The sequence below is a fragment of the Haemaphysalis longicornis genome, unplaced genomic scaffold (assembly GCF_048455015.1).
Source record: "Haemaphysalis longicornis isolate Haplotype H1 unplaced genomic scaffold, Haemaphysalis longicornis Haplotype H1 scaffold_4, whole genome shotgun sequence".
NCBI classification, from domain to species: Eukaryota; Metazoa; Arthropoda; class Arachnida; order Ixodida; family Ixodidae; genus Haemaphysalis; species Haemaphysalis longicornis.
The window spans coordinates 226,966,714-226,989,148 of NW_027526361.1; the positions used below are offsets into that span (position 1 = coordinate 226,966,714).

At 44.8% G+C, this 22,435-nt stretch overlaps 1 protein-coding gene across 1 annotated transcript in view; it reads left to right on the top strand.

Annotated features, from left to right (window-relative positions):
• The window catches only part of LOC144179682 (beta-alanine transporter-like), a 71,642-nt gene that overhangs the window by 44,767 nt on the left and 4,440 nt on the right, over nt 1–22,435 (top strand). Inside the window, exons 4-9 of the mRNA XM_077708128.1 lie at nt 497–651; nt 2,919–3,087; nt 4,352–4,478; nt 15,137–15,234; nt 18,177–18,388; nt 22,211–22,392. Coding sequence (XP_077564254.1) covers nt 497–651; nt 2,919–3,087; nt 4,352–4,478; nt 15,137–15,234; nt 18,177–18,388; nt 22,211–22,392 — 943 coding nt within the window. The remainder of the gene's footprint in view (nt 1–496; nt 652–2,918; nt 3,088–4,351; nt 4,479–15,136; nt 15,235–18,176; nt 18,389–22,210; nt 22,393–22,435) is intronic.

Here is a 22,435-nt window from a genome sequence, read left to right on the forward strand (position 1 = left end):
CTCTTCTTCCCAGCAGGCGTTTTTGACAAGCCACAATATACACGCAAAAATATGTTTTACGAAAGCGTCGTGTCGTTCATACGCATGATATTTTTTGTTGCAGCAGAATATTATTGTCTTCATTACAGTGATGTGACGCGTCTTATTGTAGTTTTCTTCCTATTGTCAAAGCTGATTTTTTTGAATATTTGTTCAGTACTCTTTTCTATTATGTTTACTAGTGTTGTCATTGTAATTTTATAGTCATTTTGTTAATTTGTATAGGAGGTCCCGCTTGCGGTTTTTATAACCATGGGACCTCCTCCTGTATATACTGTGTACCCATATCATGTTTGTATAATAAAACCTATTTTCAATTCAATTCAATTCAATTCAATTCAATAAATTGACGAATTACGGGCTGGGATGAAGCGATACATTTACAAGGTGTCAGCCATCACACCACTGAGCCAAGGCTGGTTGCCTTCCGCTTTTTTTTTTTTTCTTCTTTTTGTAGGATTGGTCGCCTCCCCGTGATGATCACGATATACATCCTTGCTGGTGTCGGCGCGGTGGTCACCTACTTCACTCAAGATTTTTACGTCTTCCTGGCCACGCGAGTCATTGAAGGGGGAGTTCTCCTATCAATCAGCATCATACCATTTGTGTTAGGTAAGTTGGAGCTTCCCGCTGTTCCTGTATGGGTTATTATTTCCGCACGCAAGACGTTCCTTACGACCAATCGCGTTATTTAGTCACAATGCGTTCAGTTTAGCGGGAACGCTCAAATTAAGGCCCGCGAGTGCCCATTTTATTCATACTCAGAAGGCTTCGTTTTCCAGGAAAAATATACCTGGAACAGGTGGATTTTTAAACTACTAGAGAGGATGAAGAATGTATTTGGGGGCCCCTGCTTCAAAATTTTTGCACACATTGTCTCACTTCTTAACCTCATGAACACAACTACGGTGCGTTCGTGAGAAAAGAACTCCAAGTTTAGTTATTCATTCACAACGTACGACCAACCTCAAGTAGAACATCCTTAGCAGGAAAGTGCAACAATCAACATAGTTAAATTACACAACATAAGCAAGGAAGACAAGGCAGAAAATTCTTGATTATTAAAATCAAAAAGTCAGAGATATAACCTTCCATACAATTTTAGGGGATTGCAAGGGTGCTCATGTCCGTAAAATTGAGTGTTAATAAGGACAAAAAAAATTAACAGAAATACAATCGCACACTATTTTACACTTCAACGTACCATTGTTAACCACGTTACAAGTTATTAGTCGTATGCAACGGTAATAACAATAGGGACCAAGCGCATCTAGGCCGGACGATCAAAAAATAAAATACCACAAGAAAAATAAAACGCACTAACGCGCTGCGTGACAAGGAGTCCTTCACTAAGCAGACGATATGCTAAGAATAAATCTCTAAAATTTAATACGGCAGAATGACTACAAAGCGACGACGGGAGTCACAGTTAACACGACATAATAAACTAAAAACCTATTCACAAACTAAAGGAAGGCTGAAACACCTTTCTCAACCTTTCAACAGCGCAGCCCTTTAGCAATTTGTTGATTCCGGCGTTTCCCAAAAGTCAGTGAAACAATATAAAGAAAAGAAATCACCGGCACCGGCACCACCAGGATTCTAATCTGCGTCTCGTAGAGCGTCAGCCGTCTCACGAACTCGGCTACGACCGTAAGTTAGTACCGCAGAGGCAAACACCTTACTGACCCGGCTGTGATTGTGGGGAGAGGAATCACGCCAGCTGCTCGACAACGAACACGTGTTAGGGTAAAGGTTGCACGTTCGGGTGCGTAGTTTACTTTTGAATGTTCCGTTTATTCGTTCTTCTTCTTGGATTTTCTTTATGTTCGCCGTTATACCAACCAAGAAAGTGGAATAAGGTCGTTGCAGCAGCCAAGAAATATATCGGCTGCAATTGTCTAATTAAACCGTCGTGATGGTCGTGAAGGTTGCGTATTGCTTCGCTACCTCCAGGACGTACGCGTTAGTGTGACCTTCTTTCATTTTTTTTCTCGAAATCTTAAAAAAAACAATACGTAGCCATCAAGCGCGTCCAATATTTTGGTTACAGGGTCACTTAGTACCCTAGCCAATTAACAGGCTGGACGCCACAAGATATCTCTTACACGTTCCACGATTTCGTCTGGAAGCCTCTAGCGTAAACGTATGGTACAACTAAATAGTGAATTGCTTGAAACGCTTGTTGAAAAAATGGTACTCCAGTTTCTTCAAATGTTAGGAGCTCTTTCAGCGCCAAATAAGTGGCTCAATGTGAATAGCCAAACTTATACCTAGCTTGCAGTGATAACAAAAAAAGACAAATATTTTGGTGACAATTATTATTTTCTCTTTTTTGAGTGCATTTGACTCCCTTTTCTGGAAACGTATCCTTGGAGATATATGCCAGCTGATTCTCTCACTCTCTTTTTCTGAACGTATGGCCGAAACCCTGCGCACTCTACAATTTTTGTCATTAATTGTTATCTTTTGTACGGTTGTCCTATACGTGACATTTGTGAAATCCGAGACTAGGGTAGTGCACTGAATATTCTCCTCTCGTCAAGAAAGAACGCGCAACAGGACCTGTTTGTTTCCCCGACATTAGCGGTATATCCCGAATATGTTTTCTCCTGTTGACTTTAGATGAACTATCGATGATCTGCCATGGCATCAGGTTCGTGAAAAGAGCCAATATTTAAACGGAAGAACCATACACTTTACCGCACCAATCACTCTTCCATGCTACTATGGCTCTGGATAAAGTGGATCTATGCTCGCCCATCCCATCAGGGCATCAAAAAAAGCGCCAACATTTAAGCGGAGGAACAGACTAACACGCCAATCACTCTTTCATGGCACTTTTTCACTGGATAAACTGTGTGATTATGACCTTGCAGCCGTGGAGTACGTTCCTGCGCAGAAGCGCATGCTGGTGCTGAGCGCGTTCCGATTCGCCTACCCTCTCTTGGGCGTCTGCATGCCTTGGGTGGCGTATGCCGTGGGTGACTGGCGCCTGCTCAACGCCATCGTCCTGGTGCCCTGCCTCTTTGGACCGGTAGTCTCTATGTGAGCGGCCTAATTTTATTTTTCTCTTGTCGTTTAAAAGGAAGGAAGCCCACTTTGAATGATCTAACGCCCGTATTCTACCAAAGTATCCAACACCACGCGCGAGAAAAGGTTCCCGCAGCTTCCGCCTTCTGTTTTACAAAGAAAAAATTAGCCCGAAGACAAAATGTGGCTAGTTTTTTGGCAGCCCTTCTGTTCCCGATGTGCGCAAGAAAGTGAGCTTCATATAAATGTTGTCATGTAACGGATGAACTGCTTAGAGCAAGAGAAGCTTCGTGATAAAGGCAGGGCTGTGCCTAAGCAAAGGGAACGCAAACACGCCAGAAGTCTGGAATTTGTGAAGTGGACAAAAACTTTAGCACGCAAAAAAAAACGATTTGTTTCAATCAATACGACATACTGGACCCTCTGGGGCTCTAGCGGTGGACCATCAAATTGCGAAAAATGGGAGGGGCTGCCAAAAGCCACCTGTGCCTCAGGGGTTTTTGCCGGTAAAAACTTCGCCTGCGCACTAAGATTATGTGCACGGTCAGTACTCCTCAAAAACAAAAAGCAATAAAATTTGCCCACCGTATCAAGTAGTCATGCTTTAATCCTTGCACTTGAAAGCTATCAAGGACCGCTGAATAAGCCTCACTGGGAACGGTCGCATGGACGTAGATTTCGCGCACTCAATACTGCCTCAATATATTTGTGCTGCTAAAAATATGTGGCTTAGCTATTTTAAGTGCGAATACACTTCTTAAGCGACCCTGAATCACGCGTCCACCGCCGTCCGTCCGTCCGCACCATATACCCACTTAGGGCGATTGGCCAAGAAGAGTTCCTAATTTCTTTAGCACATAACCACTTAGGGTGATTGGCCAAGTAATCTGAATTACGCGTCCACCGCCGTCCGTCCGTCCGCACCACATACCCACTTAGGGCGATTGGCCAAGAAGAGTTCCTAATTTCTTTAGCACATACCCACTTAGGGCGATTGGCCAAGAATCGGGCGTGAGAAGGGCTAATGCACCCGCTTAAAGGAGTACTGACACGAAATTTCAAAGCTGAGATCCGCTCTAGCAATCAAGTACAACGACAACACAAATAGGTGTCTGTGAATAAATGCATCTTTCTTTCTTTGTAGTTGTGTGTGTGTGTGTGATCTCTCTTTCGCGAACATTACCGAACCGCGCAAATTCAACTCGTGCATTCGCACTTTCACATTCTTCCCCTCGGGGAAATGCGGGGAAATTTTTTGACTCACCGGTTTTCTTGACAGCTTCATACCCGAGTCTACAAGGTGGCTTCTGGGGAAAGGAAGGACTGAGAGGGCGAAGAAAATTTTGTTACGTATCGCCCGAGTCAACAGAAAGCAAGTGGAGAGCTCGGCCCTGGATTCCATTGAGGTGGGTGAAGATGTTTATTTTTATAAAGAAGCGATGACTTAAACTGTGGTTGCTTCCTCTGTCATTGGAATCGGTAAAACACGAAAGTGAAATGTGCAGCGAAATCTGCAGAGAAAGGAGCATGATTTGGGGGTTGGTGGCTGTCTTGTGAGTGTGCTTGGTGAGCGACGTCCCGCTGGTGGGTCGTTTCGGCAAAGCTCCGACCACTTCGGTTCTGCTCCATAGCGTTTACTGCAGACGGTGGCGTTCCGACGAGCTCAGCTTGTGGAACGTGAGAGGCAGAGTTCGTAGCTTGGGCCGCAAACGCGCGAAGGCGTTCCGCTCCCCTCTGGCGTTTACCTTCGCACGAAATCAGTCACGACGCAGCTGACCCAGCTTACGCTGCCCGATCGAGGCGCCAACTGTCGGCGGTCGTTAGCGTCATTATGCACTACTTCGCTTCAGGTCTCCTAGACGGCAGCACCATCCGCGTCACTGAAACTTTTTCTGCCGTTTTTTCTTGGTTCGTTGTTCTGGCGTCATTTCCATGACGGATATGACCTCAGTGAAATCTTCGTGCATTCCGGCATAAAACACTTTGGTGTTAAAATGGAAACCGATTGGTATTGAACCTTTAGCGGGTAGGAATAACAGCGATAGTCTAGAGTAGAGCCGGCAAGCTTCGGCACGTGGGCGGCATATCTAGCCCCCTCTGGAGCCATTTTTATGCTGCCCCGGCACGACGGGAGAACCGGCTGCCTCCTTCTCCCTCAATCAGTCTCTTACTATCTCAAGAAGGGTTTGTAGACGGGCTAGCTGGTTCATTTCATGAATTTAACAGCACTTATAAAGGACAGAGGGAAGCCCTACAAACACGGGCCGACGTTACACTTAAATTTTGCCGTCTTAGCCATGTTAAATTTCCCCTATCTGTTGGCCGACATGGCATTTTTGGCCTCAAATGGGATCAGACGGGAAGAAAGAAGGAGTGCTTGCTTCATAACGTCTTCACTTCCTTTCTTCTTCTTCGTACCGGTATAAAGAGATCAAATTTCAATAGCAAAAAAATAACACGGACCTCCGTAACTTGAACAAAGCGCGCAACCACTGCATTAAACCCGCACGTGGGGTATAGGCCTCCTGCGCTGCCCAGGGGGCGCTGCGCAAGCGGCTTCCGGGCAGTACTTCCGGGTAGTACAAAGCTGCGCGGGTCGAATAGGATCACGTGTTGACAGAAGCAAATGGAGCTCGACGCTCCCGATTATTTTGCGACGTGGTCACCAGCTCATCCCCGACGCGTCAGATCTATTTCAGCGATCAACTTGGCATTAGGGGAAAAAGCTTTGCAGCGCTAAACACGTTTACAGCGCCGACGAAAGTGCCGGGACCGGGACGGCGTCTGCTACCAGGTTCTCCGATCGACGGTCGTACGAAGTGAAATTTTAAGGGAAATTTCTAGTTTAAACTAATACTCTAGGTGGTAAAGACTTCTCAAAAACAGCCGATCAAAAAAGAAGAGTAACGCAATCGGCGATGATCGCGCTTTAAAAAGCCAACGAGTCCGGCGGACCGCAGGCTCGCCTGCTGCGGCGTGCTGCTCTTTTGCGTACCTGCACACTATGCGTGCACTTTCATTAACAGTGCTCGTTTGCGTCGCCGTTACGAATACATGGTGCAGCGTTAGCTTGCCGTTTTGTTGCGTGTCTCAGTGACAAAATGCCGCGACCGCCAGAAGCGTGAAATCTGTTTTGCGTTTCCGAAATTAGTGGCCGTAAAACAAAGTGGTCGGGCGAACTTCTTTCCTTGTTTGCTCTCACTTTACTTAATTACGCTCTTGCAGCATACATTCCCAGTTCGCACTTAATAGCCTAGAATCAGGGTCAGCAACGGCCGAGTTCCATGCAGCCGATACGGCGGAGGGCTGGACTTCAAATCGGGTGGGAGGAGGAGGAGCAGGAGGGCTTTTAATGCAACGAGAAAAAAGTAAGCGAATTTCTAATAATATTTGACAATAATCTGGCGTAGTGTGAATATGGGGGTTGGCGGTGCAATTAAACTGGAGGACGCCGATTCTCTGTTCTTGTCTCGCTGTCTAACTCCATTTGAAGTCAAAACTGGCGTGTCGGCGTTCAGATTCGACGACCCGTGGCACTAGAAAACCAACACAGTCAGTGATGATCGTATGTAAATATTCGAGGCCCCGCGCCGTGTATGCGGCTGTGTTAGGTGATGTTATAGAAGTACACATCTCTGTAGGCAGCGGGCGTGCGATTTGGTGCATGTTTTGCGTCCTTTCATAGCGCCTAATTTGTTCATTTGGCGCTATTGCCCCACCTATATTCGCTAGTATACATGTGCCAGCCGTTCGTAAATCGTGCGGCGTAAAACGTTACGCAAGAATCATTTAGTTTGCGAAAATACGAAACAAAATTTCCACTCGTTGCAAAGGCGGTGCCAGGCCAGCAGTGTCAGCTGAGTCGGTGCGCAATTCTTGCTTTCGCTTGCATGCTCCCGCTGAAGCAACCTTTTGCAGTTACCTCAGGATATAGGATGAGCAGCGTTCCGTTTAATGCCACTCGTTAACTTTCCTTTGTCGACCACACGCAAGAAAAAAAAACTGTATCTGTCGTGAAACAGTTAAACCACCCGACCTGGCGATCCTGTCCCACGCTGCGACCACCGCGACAACTCGCTCGAAAGAAAGCCGATAAATCGGCTTCTTTTAGCGGATATTACTTTGTTTAGCCACTGCAACTACTTTAAGGGCTATTTCCTACAGTATACAGTCATCTAAACACGCCAGAAAGCGTTACAACCAACTTTCACTATGACTTGTAATTGAAAACACATGGAGGGCGGCGAGGGTCGTCTGCTTTTGTACTACCCAGAGGCGTCGGCCGCTAGGGGCGCTGCATGTCGCCAAAACCCCAGCGCAGGAGGCCTATGGGTGGGTGAAAATGCGGCATAGTATCAAGCAAACACGCTAGAAATGGCCACAAATACGTCTGTTTCTAGACGTATTTCAGACATTTTCATGAGAACAAACCCTATTACTTCAAAAGTTTCTGAAATACGGGGCAGCATACTGCCAGAATGTCTAGAAATTTCTAAAATTTCTAAATTGTGGCAGGGTTATAAGGCTTGCTTATCATGCAATCCTTAAGCAATGCAGCCGGAATGTCTTTATTGAACCTAGGAAGCATTATTCTCCTATTCTCCTTCTGTACATTATTGACAATTCGCCGATTTTTCTCTTTTCACCTGGAAAGTGCCCCCCCTGCCCCCCCCCCCCCCCCCCCTGTTGTTCGCCTGGCCCCCGCGGCATCGGCTTCGTGCAACCAGGGCCTCCTCTTGAAAATGTTGTTGACCCCTAGACTAGAGGATTACGCTGCCTGCAAATGAGTCAGTCATTTCAAACAATACCACAACCCTTATAGAAACATTAATACAGTAGGAAGGTTAATTTATGACGAGCTATTATTTCAAGCTGTACTTGGTTCCTGTTTTTGTCGCATTGCCCCAGCTGCACATTTGGTAAAGTGTTCACCGTATGATGTGTTGAAATGTTTCTGGCTCCTTGAACCACATGGGGAAGCACATACGGACAAATTCCATTCACAGGAAATAATTCGGAGACCACGGACAAACCCTTCCCCAATGCCAGATTTTAAGCGATACAGTGCGGTGCTTTCATGTCAAAGCGGTTGAATTTATTCTATCTCTGTTGCACCGCCGACAATCGTCGCTAGCTACGTCACCTCTCAGGCGTACTTTACTTGTTTAGGCACCTTTCCATCTCCGTGACGACTCCTGAAAAAGCCTTGGCCAACGCTTTCCTGGGCCACTATCACATTTCCAGGTGGATGCTGGTCGCAAGCATGCCCGGAACGCCGGCTTCCATATGAATACAATGAAAGAAGATTCAGTGACACTATAACAAAGCGAAGCTGTATATGGCTCACTGATGGCGTCAGGAGCGCGGGAAAATTCACTACTGGAAAGCAGGCTTTACACGAGCGCCTTACGAAAAACGGTTCCAGCGATCGGAATTGCACCTGCAGGTTCCTCGTGTTATGAGGCCGATGTCTATCCACCTGCGCCATTCCGACATGATCGAAGCAGCTTCGATTTTAAGGAGACGCTCTCTGTGCCTCGCTGGTGGCGACCATTCACACCAAGACTGACTGCGGGAAAGCCAACTTTGTCATCGTCATCATCTTCATTAGAGCACGTGGAAAAGTTGGCTTTGGTGCAAGGCGTCCTTGCGTTAGGCGCAGGAGCACATAATCGTTGCATCGCAGCCATCACCGGCTGCCACCATCAGAAGACGACAACAAACGAATCCATCGTGAGATTCGGAATTTATTTCACCCGGTTTGCGGCAAAAAGGCCGCGCTTTTCATCTATCTTCCCTGCCGTTAAATGAAAGGGCTCCGATTTTTTTTTTGTAAATTCTAAAATTGAAAGCCATCACTTACGTATTTAGGATGAATTATGAATTAGAACCCAAACGTGCGCCTCTGTGAAGTTTCCCGCAGACTTTAGGTTTAGGCCCGTTGTTCAGACTGAAAGAGTGACATTGAATGCCGTCCCGTGTCGCCGAGCGGGAGAACGCGAGTGGGCGTAATTGGTTGCTCCAAGAGCTGTGGAGTAAGGAGAATAAAAACCCTCGCGCCAGCCCATTTCGGAAACTTGAAACGTTCTGTCTCACTGAACTTAGATGTACATTAAGGAAGCATGCCCCATTCATACGAGATCGTGCAGCGGGAATGCTCAGAGGCTCCCACGTCAAGTTATGCATCAGCATGGCATTGGATCCAACAAATTAATTGCAAACGCCGCTCTGAATGCACTGACACTTTAGGAAACACAGCTTTGCAATTAAAGCTGATCGGAGACTCCTAATATTCAGTTACGTTGGACAAGAAAATACTGGCTTGAAGTTGAAATGGCCGCGTAATCTTGTGTTATTACACAAGCAATTTAACTTGTTAGGTAAAAAGAAGGAGTATGGTACACTGCAGTAAACAAACATTTGCTAGATAGAACATTCGTATCTGTGTAAATACGACTTTGTCAGACGTATAGGCTGGTCCATCAGAAACAAAGCGTTTATGAGAATGCCGTCTTATTCATTGCCCTGAGATGCATGTCGGCACCATTGACTTATGCTTATGGTATTGTTAAGAGGGGGCCTTGATGACGTGCCGAAGTTACGGCCTTTAAGCACCCATCACTGGCGCCTTATAGCTCCCGACCTTTTTAGTAAAGATCACGTAAAATCAAGAGACACCGACCTTAGAAAAAAATTGCCATCAATGTGCTGAAAAATTTGTAGCTGAAGCCACGTTGACAAAGCAGAATTTTCAATAGCGATCCTGCACTTCATGTTAAGAAGTGACGTGAAGTGCAGCAATTTTTTATTTCAGACACCCGAAAAAAACAACAAGAATGACGAGGGAGTTGTTAGGAAAGTAAAAGTCATAATAAACGCACATAAAAGACATCACAGAAGCGGTTGTCTTTGGGAAAGGCCGAAAAGGCAAACAAATTACCTGCGAAGCACATCCTCCGCCCCCCCCCCCCCCCCCCCCCCCCCGCCTGCCTGTTTTTAACACACAACTCAGCCGCAACATGACAAAGTACAAGCTTTTCGTGCGTAGATGGCTCGAACAGAAAACATATGAAATCCATGCGATGCAAACTCGAGGCAACACATGCGTAGATGGATATTGTAGTACTTAACAACTGGCACTGCAGCTATACAATAGAACTCAAAGTAGATACACAGAGAGATATTAAACAGTAATATTGGGGCATATCTACATCATAAAGAACTTGTTCACTGTAGCTCCAACAAATAAACGCCAATTTATTTTCCAAAGATTGTACGAAAACAGAAGATGGCATCAATGTAAGAATAGCAGGGTGTTTGTTCGAAAAGTCAGGAATTATATAGGTTGTCTTTCGCGGCCCCTAGTTTTTGCGGATTCATTCTTCATTGCAGCTCGCGTTATTTCGATTGTATTTGTGGCTCTTTGATGCGTATTGTTCTGTGAAGGCATCAAAATTATTTTTTAACTCTTGATAAAAGAACAATGCCATTTCTTGTTTATGATGTTTTGAATGGTCAGTATGCTATGCTTGTGGAAAACGCAGGCAGCGTGGATTTTGGTGAACCATTTTCTTCAAAGCGTATTACTTTCTTTTCAAGTACAAGTAACAGTGGCGTAGCCAGAATTAATTTTCAGTGAGCGTTATACCTCACGGGTAAAAAAGTTTGCGAAGCTAGTTTGCGCCAACACAATACCTTCTTTTCTTTTTCTTATCTTACTCTCGTTTTTGCATTGAAATTTATCAACGAAGAGCGTAGAAACCATGGGCGGAAAAAAGGCCGAAAGGAAGGGGGGTTGCGCTTTTATAAAGTTTGGGGGGCGTTCTGACAACGGAACACCCTCCCTCCACAAACCTGGCTACGCCATTGACTAGGATATTATCTAAATTTACTTCGCCAGTTGTTTCCCTCACAAGCGAACAATAAGTGACGCAAAAGTGTATTAACCCGTAATACAGCTCTTTTTTTCAACTACGCGGGCAGAAATCGCTTTAGTTTATAGATTCCGTCAATAGAGCGTTATACATCGGTTCAATTTCCATTTTTATGAGGTGACCAATTTACATTTTCGCGGAACGTGGTCAAGAAATTTGTTTGAAGTGACTTGTTCGATGGTCGTACCGCGAAATGGGAAAGAAATTTGTTGGCTAAAATTTTTATTCTTGGAGTTAAAAACGACAAACTTAGTTTTATTTGTGTTCGATGAAAGCTGGTTTGCTTCTAGCCATTTCGGTAATTCTTCAAGCAAGACATTTTTTTATTGTTTGGAGTGGAGCAAGATCGGTTCCAAAGAAGGATATGTTCATGTCATCGGCGTATAACACTAAGTTTAGCATGGAGGAAATATGTACGTGGTGGTTTATGTATAGCAAGAATAATATCGGACTGATTATAGATCCACGTGGTACTCCAAAATTGAATTTCCTTGGTTTAGATACTGCGTCCTTGATTTCTGTGCATTGAAAACGATTTTATAGGTAGCAATATACTAGCAAACACACCTATTCCCTTTCTTATATCATTTTGGCAGTAAATGTAATGCTTTTTGGAGAAAAAGCTATCGTAATACCATTAGGACCCTTTTTGTGAATATGTTTTGTCAGTGTGGTCAAGTATTTTATATTTCAAGTTGAATAGAGCTAACTCAGTTGATTTTTCTTTGCAGAAACCATACTGTTGCTTTGATATGAGACTGTCTGTATTACAAAAATTCTAGGTTCTAATATTAATTGTCCATCGTATAACTTTTGAAATTACTTTAGGAACTGAGATGTGCGTATAATTATTCATATCATTGCAACGTCACTGTTATATGACGAAAGCACTGCAATTTTTTAATTTTTCGGGGAACACATCTGTACTCATTAAGAGGTCGCAAATGAGTGATAGCAGTTGGCAAACTAATTAAGATAATGCCTTTATAGGCTCTACTTTTATTTTATCTACCCCGAAGCTTCACTTTTTTTATCTGTTTTATTATATTCAATACCTCGGGTTTTGAAACTGGAGAAGGTATATGGAATTCTTTTTACTCATTTTGTTGTATGATTCAGGATCAGTAGCTGCAATCGTTTTGGAAGGTTTACCTGATACCAAGAAATGTTCAGAGAATTGATCTGCAAGTACAGTTCCTTTGAATATTAGGCCATGCATCTCTAGCTCAAAAATTCCTCTGTTTTGGTTTTTCGTCTTGAAGGTACTCAGATTAGACCAGATTTTTTTATTTTTTGGGGGGGGGGGAAGGAGGGTGGATAATTATGCTAGCAAATCCCTTTTCATGGTATGAACGATGGGGTTTTTTAATTATAGTATTTTACTTTACATGTAATTGTTTATTTCTATTAGGTGATTCAGGATTTTTGTTTTCACAAATAATGCGAACACCCCGTCGCGTTCCCTGATCCTTCTCAGAAATGTGTCGTCAAATCATGCCTTCCTAGCGTTTTTACATTTCTTGGTTTGTAAAAGAGGAAATACCACGTTGTAGAGCTCTTTCACTTAGTAATAAAGAAGTCGTAGCAATCCGTGGCGTTCTCCATATTGAGGAAATCAAGCCAATCTACGTTTTCAGTAATTCTCTTGAAGCGCAGCAATTTTTGTCGTCATTCATTGATCTGCGCACAACGCGTGTCGCAACTCAGTTCCGTTTAGATGGTTCAGAACGATGTTCAAAAAATAAAAATCGCAAGTAGCCACTAAGGCCTGAAATTAGCACACCACCTTCTAAATTGTTAGTTTGGCAATTCATGAAGCACAGATCCAGTAGGGTTATAGACGTGCGGGTAATGCGTGTTGGGGCGTTAATTACGTTTTCATAGCCACATGGAAGAAATATCAAGCAGTTTTTGCTTGCAAGGTTGCGAGGACAGCGAGGATGTCTTTAGGTCACCAGCAACGACGACTGGTTTGTCGCTGAGCTGGTTACAGTAGGGTAGCAAATCTTCAAGAAATTTCAAAAAGGTTGCTTTGATACCTGAGGGAAGCCTGTAGATAACTGCGACCCCTGAGATGGGCGCACTTATCAACCGTGACTCGTAGGCGTAGGTTAGAACTGAATATTCCGGAACTACGAGAAACCGTATATAGTTTCGCATGTAAGCTGACACGCCCGCTCCTTTGGCTACTTCGGCACGACGTCGCAAACCTTCGAATACCAGGTCTCGGAGAAGAACAGTATTCTAATTGATGGAGAACTTTGCTAAGGAACACTTCGACTGAATTTAGTTTGTTCTTTAGGCTTTCCGCATTGATATGAAGCAAGGAAGTCTGCTGCTTATCCCGTAATGCTTTTCTGCTATTTATGCAGTGCGTCATGGAGTCTCAGTCGTGGTTAGTGTCCGGAGTGGTGTCACCTATTATTGCGGAAGTGTTTCGTTGGGCACACATCGAACTCTGTTCTCATCATCTTATCATTTTATCCGTTGTAGGTATTTGACTGTGTTTATTCGTATCTCTTGCCGGAAGGCCTCTGGGAATGATGTCTTCAATTGCTGTGTCAAGCGATCAGGTATTCTTCTTCCTTTGCTTTAGTCCTCATTTTCCAAATTAAGGCCTTATTCCAGGATGTTAGCTTTTCATTAAAGAATATCTTACTGTTTCCCTGTTTCAGTTTCCGTTTTTTTTTAAGCCAAGCTCCTATGAGAAACATACAGCAACAGGGGCAGCCTTGACAGTTCCGCTTTCCTTTGGTTTTGACGAAAGCCGATATACGGCTTATATATATCCGTTTCCGAAAGCTGCAAAAGGTCGAGTTCTTGTGGAGCCAATTTTTGTTGGTGCGCTGGGGCAACCCATGCCATTCCGAGTTCATCCCTCGGCTAGAGTACTCCAAATCCTTGACTTGTTCTCTTAGCTGTTCCAGCTCCTGTTCTTTAACTATGGCCTGGAGTCCTTCCACGCGCATTCTTAAGCCGAATATATCCGCATCTTTTAGTTTCATCGGAGCAACTCTTTCGTCCGACTTTATTTTACATTTCCTGCATCAAATTTTCAATGGCATGAGCTGTCTACTTGATAATTTCTAACGCATCAACATTCGATCTCGTTCAAAGGAGTGCTGAAAGTTTGCGGTGGATTTGAAAATATCATTTGGGATGCTTATTTTCGGTTCATTGCCTGATTTCCTAGCCACCAAGCTCAGTGGAGTTTGTGTACAGGCTTCACACTTCCAGGATTTGTATCAGCGTCAGATTTTATTTTGCACGTCTTGTCCTTTACCGCGCAGAAGTGTGATTCACAATCAGTACATATTAAGTATGCACCACTGGCGACCTCTTTCTCGCAAGCACGACAGTAATTTACGTTGCAAAAATCACAAAATGCGCTCAGCAGTAGTTTTATCCGATTTAGCTCGAAAAAATTTGTTCGTAGTTGAAGAACCGACCTGCAACGACAAAAAGAGTGCGGCGCAGTCGTGTTGAATGCAACTAAGCGGTGCCACTGCTACTGGGTGTTTATCAGGCTGTCGGCGATAGGGCTGGCTTATATGAAGGACCTGGTTGTGACGTAGGCAGCCACCTAGTCTAGGCTGTTGATCCTTCCTCCCAGCTACATCGCAGCGTGACGTGGAGCCATGAAACAGAAAAAGGGCGTTGCCCAGTCGTCAGCAACAGCAAAAATGCGCTGCTCTGTCGTCGTGGATGGAACCAGTTCCGGTGCCGCGGGGCGTCTGTGCAAGGCTGTTAACGTCGGTTGTTGGTGTAGCAAAAGTATGAACACGTTGAATAAGAGTTGTGGCCGATTCAGAGCACACTTTGGCACATTTCGAAAAGGATAGTTTGAAACTCAGCGTGAACTGCGAAAGACACGACAGAAAACCTAAATTGTTGTCCTCTACCACTTGCGCACTACATTACAAAGCCAAGGTACAAAGCTTACATTACAAAGCCTTGGCTTTGTAATGTAGTGCGCAAGTGGTAAGATGAAACGCTCGCAACGCCGGTGTTCTTGGTTATAGTAACAACACAAAATTACGACACGAAAAAAAGCTTCAATAAAAGTCTGTGCAAAGTAAACAAAATTGAAAAATGAAAACGTTCATAATTTATGCGAATTTTATACGCAGCTACCTAACAAGGGCGATCCATCGAAGCGGTCGTCAACCTGGGACGTTTTCCGATTCCCCAGTCTCCGGAGGAGCTTTCTGATCACCCTCTTCCTCTGGTAAGAGGAGCAGTTTGGTAATATTCATCGTGTTCCTGTGAAGTAATGAATCATGTGATGCCTTGCAATAAAGCGAATAAACCTGTATTTTACGATGTCTTTTTTTTTGTAAATATATGGTTTTATCTGGCCTAAACGCTAGCAAATATATACAGGAACAAGAGGTATAACGCTGTACTTGTAACGGCTGAAAAGAACCACATGTGCACCCGGGGCAGTTTCCGATGCTTTAGAAGGACAAGATGTGAAGCTAAATTCAAATGCGTATAAAAAAGGTACTATTGATAAGTCGTAACTTGAAGCGGCATGTTTATTTTCACACAACCAAGCGTCTAGAGACGTGCAATTGTAATAGAAACAAATTTTGTAAACCGATTCTATCATCTATGTGACGTCTTCTAAACTTTTGGGGCTTTTTAACTAGTCAGAAATTGTCGACATCTAAATCTGACTCAATTTCTGCCAATGTGGGCCATGTTCTCAGGCTGTCGTCGTGGTACATAACTGTACCCGCTTTCGCACTCCGCTTTACAACTTTTGGAGTGTAGCCGGCCATCGCTGCTGCCATAAAGCAAACGTTTGTGTTGGGTGCTGGAAAACGAACTGAGAGAGTAATACACGTAAGAACACGAGGCGCTCGCGCCTATGCAAATCCCGGGACATTATACGACCTGCAAGGGAATTGATAAAGAACAAGATCCAGTGCCACGGCTCTGCTCAGAACCTTATTAATGGCTGTCTTTTCTCTAGCTAATAATGGGGTAGCCCTGTTGACACACCATCTCCGTTCTTTACGCTGACATCTTCCCGCCCGCACCGATGTTCTTGACCCCACATACTCAAAACGAAACGCCCTTGCGGTAGAACCAGTTTCACAAAAAATGAAATAACGATTTTTTCTGCGGTGTATTTGGATTTTGTTGCGCGGGTCACTCGCACCCCGTTAGCCCCGTCCTTCTCCGATGATGCTTCGAGAACCGTTGTTCCCTCCTAATTGTTGTTTTGTTAGGGCAGGCAACAATGGTTTACAAAAATGAGTTCAAACTAAAGTGTGACTCCATTGACCATTCCTGGTCGACGAGCTTCACTACATCTGTGTAACATGGCTTTAGCATGTCTCTGTCGTTTTCGTGGCAGAGCTCGCCTAAGAACTATATTTTCCAATTTTTTTAGCCAGAGTGACTTGACCCATGGTCTGGTAAACTCTGAAGTTGCGGCTCTCCTCTTTAGCTTTACCGTTCCATTTGTTTTAATAAAATGCCGCATATTGCCTTTCTTGCGCCGTGCTGGTCTGTGTTTTTATGTCACTATTTGTGATCAGAGCCGTTTTAACAGACTGTTGTTCATGTTCCCCCTTACGAAGTTAAAATCAGAGTTTATGCTCTCTACTTTGTGGGTATTTGCAATACCACCGATTCGACAGCTCAGGGCATGAGGAAGGGTTGCAGTTTCCTCCTGACAATGGGGTGGTTTCTGCTGGTGTTTTCTTCATTACAAGTGATTTGCCTTAGTAACTAGATGCCATAGCACGGACAGATAGGGAGCTAGCCCAGGCGGATTTACTTTGTTTTGACGGGTGCGATGAGGAGCGGTTGCAAAGGGTCTGCGTCAAAGATTTTCCTTGGTGACTTTCTGAGTGATCATCTCTGTACAGCTCAAGGTCACGTTGGACACCGTTTCGCTAGGAATCCACTTCGCGGGTAAAAGTACGTATAAGTACTTGCCTGACTCGGCACAATCTCTTTCATCACCTTCCAAGTCTCGGGTATCTCGCACCTCTCTGTCAAGCTTAATTACGTAGCCTCTTATTCTGAGTACAGGGCTCATGACGGGTTTTAAGCGTACTTACCGTATTGTCGAATTCAATGATTTCCCGATGAAATTTGTTGTTTTGGCGAGTACAGATACCTCTTGCTGAAGAGTGTCCCTCGGCATTTTCAGTTGGTGCATGACATCACTTTCCTAGGTAGAGTAAATTATTAATGGTGAGGGCGTTCTTGCCGCGGAGCTGCTGCTGGAGACCTCCGGGCTCCATCTGGTCAATGCGATGCGCCGTACAGCCAGCTTGGCGGGCGCCATTCAAGGGCAAGGCCTCGGGGATCACGGTTTCAGGGTTTATCAGGCCTGGCGTTTCCTGAAGTCGCTTTCCGCCGTCATGTGGATTTTACTGACCCATTCCTCCCTTGCTTCGGCCCCAAAATATCTAGTAGCATAACCTGGCGCCGTGCCTTTGCTGAGAACCTTAGGTTTTTACTGGGGCTTTTTTGCAAATTATCAGAATTCTGGCTTCCACAGAAAAGATTCGAACTCGGGCAATTCGAAGCCTCGACTCGTCATGATTTCTGTTGCAGATAACGACGAAAATGGCCTGATTCATTGGAAATCCACATCATTACGTAGAGAGAGAAGAGCGATTATTAAGAGACGTAAGATTACGTTCTAGATGGGCAATTTAACTTGAAAATTTTCAGGTGAAAATTTAATCAGTGTTATCAGCTAATCAAGCAACCCGTAGAAAACTTGTTTAATTTGTACGTCACTTTTTTATATATTTTTGTATTTTCTTCTGCATTATCTGAACTGGATTATTTCCGCGCATTAGGTCTATGTATTGCAGCAGGCGAAAATAATACACTGGTTTCAGCATTGAGATTCAATACTCTTGCTGATCACAGATTCCGCAGATCAATCGCTTGCTGTGATATCCTAGTTTTTCGCGTAAAGCTTCTTCCTGGAGTATCAAGAGAGCATGATAGTTTGCACCAAGACATAGTACCCCAAACAAATATACAATTCGAGAATTTGTAACGTGTAAACGCATATTATATAGCCAACTTTACAAAACAAAAGAACTACAGTTGCGAATATGTAGTGTAATTGCTTCAGGTACATTTGTGGCAATAAAGGTCTACTTTCGCGCCACTTCGCTTTGCTGTCTTCAGGTTGATGTCGTGCCTGACGTACTCGGCGGGGCAGCTGTACGCGGCCACGGCAACCGACGACCCATTCGTGATGACGTCGACAACGAACGCTGTGGACATCCTTGCCACGGGTCTCGCGCTTCCCCTGGCGGACAAGTGGGGACGCCGGCCAAGCATGGTCTGCGCGTACGCACTCGCCGCTCTCTGCTATCTCGGTGTTGCGGGATTCATCGGTAGGGCCAGCTCTGCTAAACTAGTACTATTTTTTTCTTGATTACCGTTTGTCTCAAACGAAAAACTAGGGGACAGTAATTTCATACCATTCGCCACCTTTGCGATAACACAATTTTAAAATCTCTTCAGCTAGTACTAGTACTACTAATACTAGTACTACTACTCTCACCAGCTTACGGCGTGAAGCTGTTTATATGTAGATACACCTTCAAACGTATTTGCCTGAAGCCTTTCCTGTGCTGCTATTTGAGTTTACCGAAACTAAATAGGTATCTATGAGCAATTACATTGCTGCATTTTACGTAACCGAGGTCTTGTCTTGTAAATTTTACATCGTTACGACGTACGAATAGCGTTTGATACGGAAAGGATGCCGGCTATCGTCCGCTACCGCATCATGAATGAACCAAGAGCAACGTTGTACCGCTCCCAGATAAATCGACTGACAATCTGACAATATCTAAACAACACCATCGCAGATATGGTGTCACGTACGTGAACGTTGACACAAACAGTGGGGTGGAATCATCGCTGATCTGGCGGGTGCGTATGCAACACCCACAAAACTACGCCAACGACTAATTTAGACGTTCGTACGGAAGAATGCGCACTAGGGCACTCGATGTCAGGCTAAGGCACGTTGATGATGACAGCGTCATCCGCGGCATCCAAGGGTACTTGAAACATTAAGCGAACGTCCGCCAGAAAGGTTGCGTCCGCACAATGGACAGGCGCCGAGTAGACGCCGCGCACTACAAACTTCAACGAAGGGATGCCAAACATCATCTCAGAGGCAGAGGACGGTTTTGGATTCAAATTTTATGACTTGCCCTAAGCAAGACGTTTCTGTGATTTTTACGACCGTATACGGTTCAATGCAATATTGGGTTACGTCTGTAAGAGAAAATACCGGCTGTTGGCTTCAATAGGTCTCTACGATGCACCCTAATCGAGGTAGTACTAGCCGTTCTCCCAAAACCATACTACACTTGGAAATTCAGTTCATTGTGTTTTCTCAAACATCGAACTTTTCAATCCAGACGATGCATCCACAGATAGGGGATGTTGCGAAGACCGTCCGCCTACAGATTCACAACCTATTCCCTGCTGAAAGCAGAGCGTTGGGTTGTTCAAGTTGCCGTCAGGCCAGGCCCTACTATCGTGCATGACGCGAAGAAATGTAACCACGCTGCACACACGTCGGCTATTAGGGCTTCATCGACATGGTCTGGGCTTAATTAGCTGTTAGAAAGACGGACTGCATTCTAATAACATGCACACAGGTCAAACTCCAGTGCATTACACCTTGCTCGGAGCATTATTCTGTTTGACTGCTGTTTGACGTTCTCCCGCCGCGGTAGCTCGGTGGCGAAGGAGTTGCGCTGGTGAGCCCAAGACCGCAAGTTCGATTCCCCGCCGTTGGGGCAGCATTTCTGATGGAGGCGAGCAGCCAGAACTCCCGTGCGTCTAGATATCGGCGCACGTTAAAGATCCCCAGGTGGTCTAAATTATTCCAGAGCACCCGCCTCCCCCAGACGCAGCTTCGGCTCGTCAAACACCAAGAATCAATCAATCTTTGACATTTACTGTTACATTAGTTTTTTTCCGAGCGCACATTTTCTCCAACATACTCTTTTATTACCAGAAACGTCCGTAATCACTGATTTCATAATAGTAGAAGTGTCTGTATAAGCTCACTTTTGTAACATACTAAAGCATAACATAACCACGTAGGTTAAATGAACGTTCGGCGTCGGATAAAAGCTGCTCATAAACATCCTGAAGAAGCATTTCCTTCGAAGGTATTTGAGCGGAACATATTATCTCTTCAAACGCTATGTTTTTTTCACTTCCCATTCAAAACACTGTGCACCATCATCAGTGCAGCAGAGTGCAAAGGCAGTGCCGTTCGTTGAGACTTACAAATGCAGATTGAGGGTATACTCCACCAAGGTTTTTAATTGTTAGGTTTCGAACACCATGATGACTGAATGAATAATGCGTGAGCCTACGTAATACATGTCACCTACGAATAGACACATGCAAGCGATTAGAAATACGGTTAAACGTCAACAACGCTCATTTAATGCCAACAGTAAGCAATAGACAGCAATTTGCGAAGAGAAAGTCACATACAGAATAAAATAAATACACGCTAACTGAGGCAAAAGAAAGGCGGATGATATCAGAGCGAACTAATTGTACGGAAAGGTCAGGAAGTATGCGCAACAAGCGAGTACGACTTTATTAAGCACCCTCTCCCTGACAAATTCCCCTAAGTGCGTAATAGCCATATCCACCGGTACCACCATATCAACCTTATCCACCATTTGAGCCTAGTTATGAGCCGTATTCCCCGGCTTTGCCATAAATGGTACTGAAGCAATGAGTTAAGAACAATAGCCATGCTGGGCTCACTGGAAGCGCGCCTTGAAGGTTCTGTAGCACGGACGAATACAAGCCACGAAAGAAAGAGATGATAGAGAAGGTTAAAAGCCTGCTCCACATAGTCAATACAAACAAAACAACATCTAGCCAGCAACAAGGCTACAGAACCATATACGAAGCGAATGCCTGCTTCAGAGCACGCTGTCAGTGTACCGGCTGCGCTGCTCCACGACGATTGTGTAGCTTTTAGGCCGTATTTGTGTGGCTCGTTGGGTTTTTGTATTGTTGCCTGCGCTTCCCGTTTATTCACATGTGGTCTGGGATATTGGTACTGACTTGAAGTGTCACTATTCTCCTTTGCAGTAGTCTGAATCCCATATATCTGCCTTTGCAAGACACGAAGAAACATAATGGCTTTAGCTTCATGCGCTCTTTGGCCGCTGAAAGACGTTTTGCCCCAACGTGGACAGTTTAAATCCCGCCTCAGCCATTTGGGTCTGCACATTTCAGCACGCAACTCCGGTTAGCATGTATCAGAGATCCAACACCTAAAAGCTACAAACTGTTTCTACCATTTCTTCACAAGCGAGCATTCTGCCACATTTTCGGCCAAGTCGGTAGTAAATATCTACCGTTCGCTCAGCAAGTGTCCAAAAATAACTTAAAATACGCTGGAAGCTTTCCTTCCTAAAAGGCCCGCAGTAAGAGATGCACAGTTCTTAAGGCATAGGAGCTTGAATGTTTTAAGTGCGAATGCACTTCTTAAGCGAGCCTGAAGCGTCCGCCGCCGTCAGCTGCGGGTGCGCGCGCTCCTCGTCTTCCTTGGCAACGGGGGGAGATGGGCGCGCGCTGCCTGGCCGCTGACATGGTACATACCCACGTGGGGGATTGGCCAGGAATCTCCTCGTCTTCCTTGGCAACGGGGGGAGATGGGCGCGCGCTGCCTGGCCGCTGACATGGCACATACCCACGTGGGGGATTGGCCAAGAATAGGGCGTGAGAAGGGCTAATGCACCCGCTTAAAGGAGTACTGACACGAAATTTCAAAGCTGAGATCCGCTTTAGCGATCAAGTACAACGACAACACAAATAGGTGTCTGTGAATAAATGCATCTTTCTTTCTTTGTAGTTGTGTGTGTGTGTGTGTGATCTCTCTTTCGCGAACATTACCGAACCGCGCAAATTCAACTCGTGCATTCACACTTTCACATTCTTCCCCTCGGGGAAATGCTTGGAATTTTTATTTTTACGAACTTCGATATACTCCAGCGTAAGTGTAAGATATGTTTTTATTGTAATATTGGGGTTAATAGCCGGTGACATCCAAGGTTCTTCATTGACGTAGTTTCACTCAAGCACTTTAGTTGAGCCTTGTGAAAGATGCCTGTTGCACGCGGCCTGCTATATTCACGTATCTCCACTTTTTCTTTCAGGCAAATCAGTGGCCATCTTCACGATTCTCATGGTTGGCCGCTTTGCACTTACCACTGCGTACAACGTAGGATACCTGTACGCAGCGGAGATATACCCTACTGAGATCCGTTCACAAGCTCTTTCTATGCGTCAAGCTTTTGGGTCTCTTGGAAAGTTCCTCAGCTCGCAGGTCGTCCAGCTGGTAAGTGTTCCCTCTTTTAGGGTACAACTATTTCCCCCACCAG